The following is a 7,811-nucleotide window of genomic DNA, read 5'->3' on the forward strand; positions in this document are numbered from 1 at the left end:
TCTTCATGCATAAAACTTTCTAGTCTATCACTAAATGCAACTTACTCTAGCCAGGCCTAGCTAATTGCATGGATTTTCTTTTACATTTTTTTTTGTGGGAAATGAGAGTGAATGGAATAGCTAGGAGGAGATCAATAAACACCAATACTAATAGAACTGACCCAGATCTAAACTGAAACCAAACTGCAGACACTACCCTAGTATATATGCTAGCTAGCTGGCTGGCTGGCTAATTGCAATAAACAAGAACTCCTGTTTCAAGCTTTCTTTGTTTCTTCACCCTTGCAATGAAGTTCTCCACCCTTTGGTTTAACTCCTCATCCGCAGGCAAGGGATAACAACTCTGTGCCATTGCATGAGGTTCCTCCTGTCGTTTCATCACTTTTTCTTCTCGGACATGATCACTTACTACACTTGTGACATCAACCTCTTCCATGAAAGAAGACTCTGGTTTCAACTCTTGGTGAATCATCATCTTCTCTTTTATACTACTTATTTTCTGAATACTATCACTACTCTTACTTCTTTCTAAGCACTGTTGGTAAACTTCAGTAGCCGGATCGGACGACTTAGCGGAACCGAAAAACTTTGATTCTCCCACAAGGAAAACAACGATGACGTTGCACACGATGAATAAACACTTGGGGTTGAAAATACAAGTCCAAAAACTGGGGACAGAGATAGAGAGAAAGTTCTTCATGGATGAACATAGAGATGGAAACCATAAAGGACTAAAACAAAATATAATACATGTTAGGATTGTTAAGCAATAGAATATAAGGGTATCAAGAAACCGACGATTCTTCTTGAACTTGTTCTTGGCTTTCATGGCTTGGAACTTTTCTATATAAATGTGATCCATAGTGGGTTTAATTTAGAGCTAGCTAGCTAAGATGGTTTCTCTCCTAAGAAGAGGATCAACTAAAGAGGAGGAATTGAAGGTTTCTTTCTCATCCTACTGAACATAGAGCAACGCAATGGATGATCCACTTAAATAGGGTTTTGGAAAGTGGTTGCTGTCCTCTTATGTGGGCTTCCATCACAATCACATGTTGCTTTATTTTCATCTTTCTTTATTAGTATGGGAGAGTGACTTTAGAAAAAGCAAATAGAGAAGGTTGATTGGTGGTAGTGATTTTGATGCTTTAGGGATTTATTGTTTTTCTTTTTACTTTAGTTTTCCCCACTACTTAAGTTTGATTGTTTCATAAATGGAGCCACTATTCGTACACTTAAGAAAAACACATACTGTCCCAAAACACCTTAACTAGTTAAGCAGAGCCATGAGAACAATAGGGCAGTGTGTGTGGTCACTGGTGATTACATGCTAAGTGAAGTTAGCGCAAGTAAAATAGCTCATTTTTACTTTTCGCATATCATCAACCTTGAGAGAGAATCATGATTGCAAAAAGGGAAATCCAGTAGTCATTTAAGGCAGTTATAGGAACACGTTAAAAATGGTCAAAAATGATATATGTCTCCTGTAAAGCAATGGTACTAGTAGTCATAGAAGAATGATTTTCATGTTATCGATAATGATTTTGTTCAAGGTAGGATTTTCTCTTAGGGAAATTGTAGAATAGATTTTTTTTAACTTTTTGGAGAAAATGTTGTGTAACAAAACCTTACCTATTAGAGTTGATACTATTGGAAATTTTGGGTTAAACAAGAGGATGAAAACACAAACAAAAAATGGTGTATCTCCGACTTCAAGGCTCTTTCGATTTTTTTAGACAATAATTCGACCTTTCCCAATAAATTTGGCGAGTACAAACGGTCTTTCGAATTATGCCTTCAGGATTCAGTGAAGCCCTAACAGCGTAATCGAATTCAAGGATTGTACTTCCTTGACCCGACCAAGAAACACACTGTATAAGGTTCTGATGATGCTTTTTAGAGAAGAAGAAAACAGATTGTTTTTGATGATGTTGGAATGGGAGAACATCTTCGCTACTTATAGTGATATTCATGCCTGTTGGTAGTGTCGTTTCATCACCAACAGACGCTTCCAAAAGCCATTAATGGTGGCTTATGAGAAGAGACGCGTCTGTTCAATTTTGAATAGAAACTTTTAGGTTTTACAAAGTAAAACCAAAAAAAATTTCCACGAGACGCTGTCTCGGACTCTTCTAAGTCAGGTCGATCACCGTATAACTCTGCGTAGTGGCAAACCTTCAAAATATCCAACAGATATTTGTACTAGATAAGCATCAAATTAAGATTTAGGACTATGTGGACTAGGAGATATATTGTTATTCTAAAATAATATCCATGCATTATAATGTGTACTTTGTGTTCTGATTGCCAATCGTGAAAGAGGTTGATTTGTGCTTCATACTCGGTGTACTCGGTGCCCTTTTCTTTTATGTTAATGGGCTCCCTTTCGTTTGTTTTACCCACTCCTCGAGTAGGGATCCGGTATCATGCATTGTCTCTTTGCTGATTGGATCATCATAATTCTTTGTTTTCACATTCAAGGGAGAAAAAAACAGATTAACTCTGTACGCCAATAGGCACCATGGAGTCCTAGGCCTTAGACATTCACCCTTTCCTAGGCCAGAATCTTGCAGCTTTTGGCCTGAGATAGCTTCATTTACGGTAGACAAGCACCTTTGTTACATTCTATTGCCTTGTATCATGTAAACTTGATGTAATTATGTTTTCTTTTAATACAATTTTGATTTTATCAAAAAAGAAGAAAACGAGAAAGTATTATCAGTGTGTGCAGAATTACATAGGTTTAAGTCTCTATACATGAATGAGTATGCGAGACGAGAAAGTATTATCAGTGTGTGCAGAATTACAAGGGAATCATGGTATATGAATATTGGTTTATAAGACTCTCCTTTATGACCATCATGGGTCATTATTACAGCCATACCAGGAAAATTCAAAAGAACAAATTTTGAAAATACACGAGCATGTAAAAACTTAGAACAATTATGAACGCATATGTTGCCTCGTTAAAAACCTTAAAAAAGAAATCAAGTTGGACAAAACCTTGACATAGGAAAAAAGAGCACCACACGATAAGTCAAGTAAATAGGCATTTGTTGATTGCACTCCCCTGATGAGTACTTAATCAAATCTTTGCTTGTAAATATTTGACTCGAGAACGGATGGAACATTGCAATGCTTTCACGTTGAAATATGCTAGTTTATGAAGTCTTCTTTAGTATTACACAAGCGTATTTTTGCCCCCCCGAATGACCATTGTGTTGATGCTCACCAAATTTTTTTCCCAATAAAATGTGCTGGAACAAAATCTAAAGAAGGAAAGATAGTACAATATCAATATTTTAATGATGATTCAACATCACCTATTGCCTTATTAAAACCTTATAAGGAAACCTACGTGGGAGAAAAATATGAAATAAAGGAAAAATAATATTACACAACTTTTGACGTCTTTATGGATGCTAACTCAACTGCATGAGTTCAAAAAACAAGCATTAAAATAATATCTATAGTTTATTTAGTAGAAAAGTTTTTCGCTATCCTAATTCTTAAACTACGGATTAAGAAAAATAAAATTTATGCAACTCGAGGATGGAATATAGTTTTTTATGGACTCCTCAAGAGACCTATAAAAATATCACCAATCTGAATTTAATTTAGTTTTTTACCACATTTTGAAAAACACGTAAAGGAGTGTTAAGTCTGGAAAATCGAGTTGTGGTTTCCTAAATAATTAGAATCATCCAAAGTGTTAGAGCATCGCTCGGTCGAACTCACAAGATTTGCTATTTCAAGCTTGTTGTCAACGTTTGATGTACAAAATTATATCTTGATTTCAAGTCTACTATTAAAGCAAGGGGTCGTCATGTCGGATTTACCCTGTAGTACACGAACCTGCTCTAATACCAATTGAAAAGGAGAGGGTACCAAGTACACCACCAACTTTTTCGTTCGACAAACTGTATGGACAAAACCTAATATAATTGCAAGTAGACCAACTTAACGATCCTTAATAATATGTATACAGACTTTATATCTCTATCTCTTCTCAAGTAGAAAGTTAAGACTCAAGAGTCCGTGAACCCGATTTCTAAGAAGAGTACTTGTCAGATCTGAAAAATCAATACCCAAGATCAAGTCTAGTCGTATCCAAATAATCAAATCGAAATTCTGCCAAGTATGAAACTTGTTATCTATCTTTCAAGATAGGAATTCTACAAGAATGAGTCTCGTAATCGATCACAACTAATATGAAAGTATCTAATAGAATTGAATATGTACTACTTGTGTAAATCATATTATAAAGATAAATAATATAATGCACAAAAGGAAAAACACAAGTCACTAGAAGTTTTGTTAACGAGGAAACCACAACTGCAGAAAACCCCGGGACCTTGTCCAGATTTGAACACCGAACTGTATTAAGTCGCTACAGACACTAGACTACTATCAGACTTCAGACTGGAATGTAGTTGAGACCGAGTTCACCCTCCAAGAAATTCAGTTGCAATTGTGCTTATTACATCGCTTTAACCTCGCAAGGCTCTACGCAATTGATTCCTGACGTCCTTTACTGCCTAAACTTTCTTCAACATAAGTGAAGACTTTTGACACAAATCAGCCTCTAACATATAAGCCTATTTCATTTCCCTTTAGGTAAAAAATCAAGACTAGGAAATCTGTCTGCAATATCCGAAGCTAGCAACCTCACAAATATGGAAAACATACACTCTGTTAGCTGAGAAGCCTGGATTCTTAAACACCTCTCAAAAAAAATCGTGAAATAATCAGTTAAGAATAGTTTCAGATATCTATCTTGAGGAATCACAAAGTCTGATACAAAGAGAGCTTTGTGATTTTATCTATATCGCTCCAAAAAAGATCACGAAGACCTTGATAACAAAAGGAGCAAGATCATGATATATACACGAACTATAAGGGAAAGATAGTCGCACATGGCTTCACGAATCCCTAAGTGGGGTTTTTCAGTCGTTGACCTAATTATGTTTCCCAGAGGAAACCTAGGTCAATAGAGGACGACTATAGCGATCATCTAGGAAGCAGAAGTGTAAGGTATTAAATTTTCTAGTTGAATGAGTCTATTTATTCATATATGTTTAAGACTTAGTATTTCTTAGAATTCAAGCTAAGATAACGTGAGATTCAAGCAAACACTTTCTTTGTTTAGATGAAACTCTAATTAGGGTTTCAAGTAAGCATATGAGAAGTTTGTCTTGAAAATACATAGAAGAATATACAATGTGGTCCGAGTTCATGAACCATGTATATTGATAGTTCTTGGCATGCCTTCCGAACTAGAAAGCAATATCGCGTTCGTTTAAACAATTAAGACTTTAATTATGATGCACATATTCAAGGTATTTTAGTGATCAATGATGTCTTATAGGTGCCTATGAGAGTCATAGCTACACTAAACAAGTTTATAAAAATTACATTTGAGCATCTGTTAATATTCAAATGGTTGGTGAAACGGTTCGTGAACCGCTATCCAGTTCGTGAATTCAGGGAGTTATGATTCGTGAACTGAGTTTGTTAACTGTCATGCCGATCCTGAACTCAGATTCTACGGTTCGTGAATCTTTGGCTATAACATCAATTTCATATCATCACGACTCGTGAACTGGGTTGGGGAACTGTCTCATTCAGAAATTAACGGTTTTCGAATTTGGTCGCTAACCTTCCTGTATTCTGAACATCATATATCCATGGTTTATGAGATGGTCCGACAGCCTACCATGAGTCCAGATTTCAGTAGTTCTGATTGTTAAGGATTAATGAACATCCATTGCTTAAATCATATTTCGAGATGTTCAACAAGATAAGGCTGACTCAAAATTTCTTCTTTGCAATATCAAATCTACTTGAAGTCATACGACAAAGTCTCATATAGATAGAATGGTGATGCATGTGGGTAAATAGAATGGTTCAGTCTACACATACCTTGTTGATGAAGTTCTCCAAATGTTTTCGTGGATCTTCGATCTTCGAGGGTTATTCAGCGATGTCTAATGCTCAACTACCAACATTATACCTAGTCCGAGACTTGACTTTATAAGTAGTAGACTAGAAATCAAGATATAGTTTTGATCAACTAACATTGATAACAAGCTTGAGATAGAAAAACTTGTGAGTTTGACCGAGCAGTGCTCTACCAAGATTTCCTACTAGTATAAAGCGACTGGTTAATTAATTCTAGTGCTATATTCATCAATTGAATTCCTAGAAAATATTCTGTTTTCACCAAAATATGTCACTACTTCAATTTATGGCTTTTCTTAGCAGAATTATTCTATAAATTAATATTGAATATTTATTAGACTCATCAATATGCAAAGACTAGCATCTAGGTCAATAATTCACCAAATAAATACATGTTTATATAATAGACTTACCCATGCTCGAGACACCAATAATGTCACATGGGGATATTCACTTGGATTTTAGTCTGGCGGTTTATTAGACTCATCAATATGCTAAGACTAGCATCTAGATCAACAATTCACCAAATAAATACACGTTTATATAATAGACTTAACCATGCTCGAGACACCAATAATGTCACATGGGGATATTCGCTCGGATTTTGGTTTGGCGATCTACAGCACGTGCGATGCAGCAATGCACCCATAATGAGAAAGTGAGTAAGTCGTGCTGGCAGTTGAAGGAGTAAATGGGTAGTAGTCTGACAACTACCACGCTTCTATAACGAAGAAGGACTAGTTTCATCATGAGTTCCACATCTCTACTTTCCCACTTTTTTGCAACTTCCACCACTTACATGAAATTAATGTGTTAACTACCGTTGTTATAAATAGGTTTTCAATCTATCAGCAAAGGATATCATCGGTCATACGACAACCATATCCCAAAAACACACAGAAGCTTTCTCTCAATCGAACACAGAGAAATCATCAAATCAATCCAACACATCCACCATTAATTTCCATTGACCTCAACACATTCTCAGCTTCCCTCCCTACAGATCGACCTTTTTCCTTCCATTGCGACCGACTTGAATCTAGAATGTCCATTTCTTGGTTTAGGAAAAAGTCTTACATGTTGGTTTCTCGAACTTAAAGCACCCCCATGAAGGTTTAGATGATTTGCTTCATCTACCATCTGCCTACTCCACCAAACAACAAGGAAACTGTTGCCATTTTAGCTGATACAAAGTCTATCCACCCACTTACTACTAAAATTCTATCTAAAAAAAATCATTTTATGAAAGCTCCTTCGTTGTCACTTATAATAAGGCTTGGAATTACCTTTCTAGTCTTTTGGTGAGTAACTTTGGTTCGATTTCGTTGATACTCCCAATCAGTTATAACTGAATTTTCGTAAAATATGGGCGTAGAATATTAGGTACATATGATGCACTGTATATTCATCTTATTTATTTTTTTATTTTATTTTTTTTCATCGAATTTTTAGGACTTGAAAATGATAGGCAAAGAGAAAGCATGTAATTACTGCATTTTTCCAATATGATGATGATTTATTGTGTTATTATTGGTTGCTATAAATTGTAGCATTTGTAAGCGAAAAAAATACATTCGGTTATCTATGTCAAATCCGAATATCCGATATACGGATTTCAAACTTAAAATCCATCAAGTATCGGATTGACTGCGCATGAGGCTAAAACCATCATGTATTGGATTGACTGCGCATGAGGCTAAAACCGTCCCAGTCCGGACCGTGGTTACCCCTCATAGTTGGGGGATTTACTTATGAGGTGCCTTGGCTTGTGGGCAATTTTGTTTGTATTATGTGGTGCCTTGGTTTGTGGGCTATCTTGTTTGTATCTTCCCCATTGGGCTTCATCTGGCTTT

At 35.9% G+C, this 7,811-nt stretch overlaps 1 protein-coding gene across 1 annotated transcript; it reads right to left on the bottom strand.

Moving 5' to 3' along the window:
• Positions 1–229: 229 nt before the first annotated feature.
• On the bottom strand, positions 230–700 carry LOC113278779. Its single transcript, XM_026527528.1, has one exon. It carries the CDS (start codon positions 698–700, stop codon positions 230–232), a length of 471 nt encoding a protein of 156 aa, XP_026383313.1.
• Between the last annotated feature and the right edge of the window lie 7,111 nt (positions 701–7,811).

The sequence above is a fragment of the Papaver somniferum genome, chromosome 5, assembly GCF_003573695.1.
Source record: "Papaver somniferum cultivar HN1 chromosome 5, ASM357369v1, whole genome shotgun sequence".
Classification (NCBI taxonomy): Eukaryota; Viridiplantae; Streptophyta; class Magnoliopsida; order Ranunculales; family Papaveraceae; genus Papaver; species Papaver somniferum.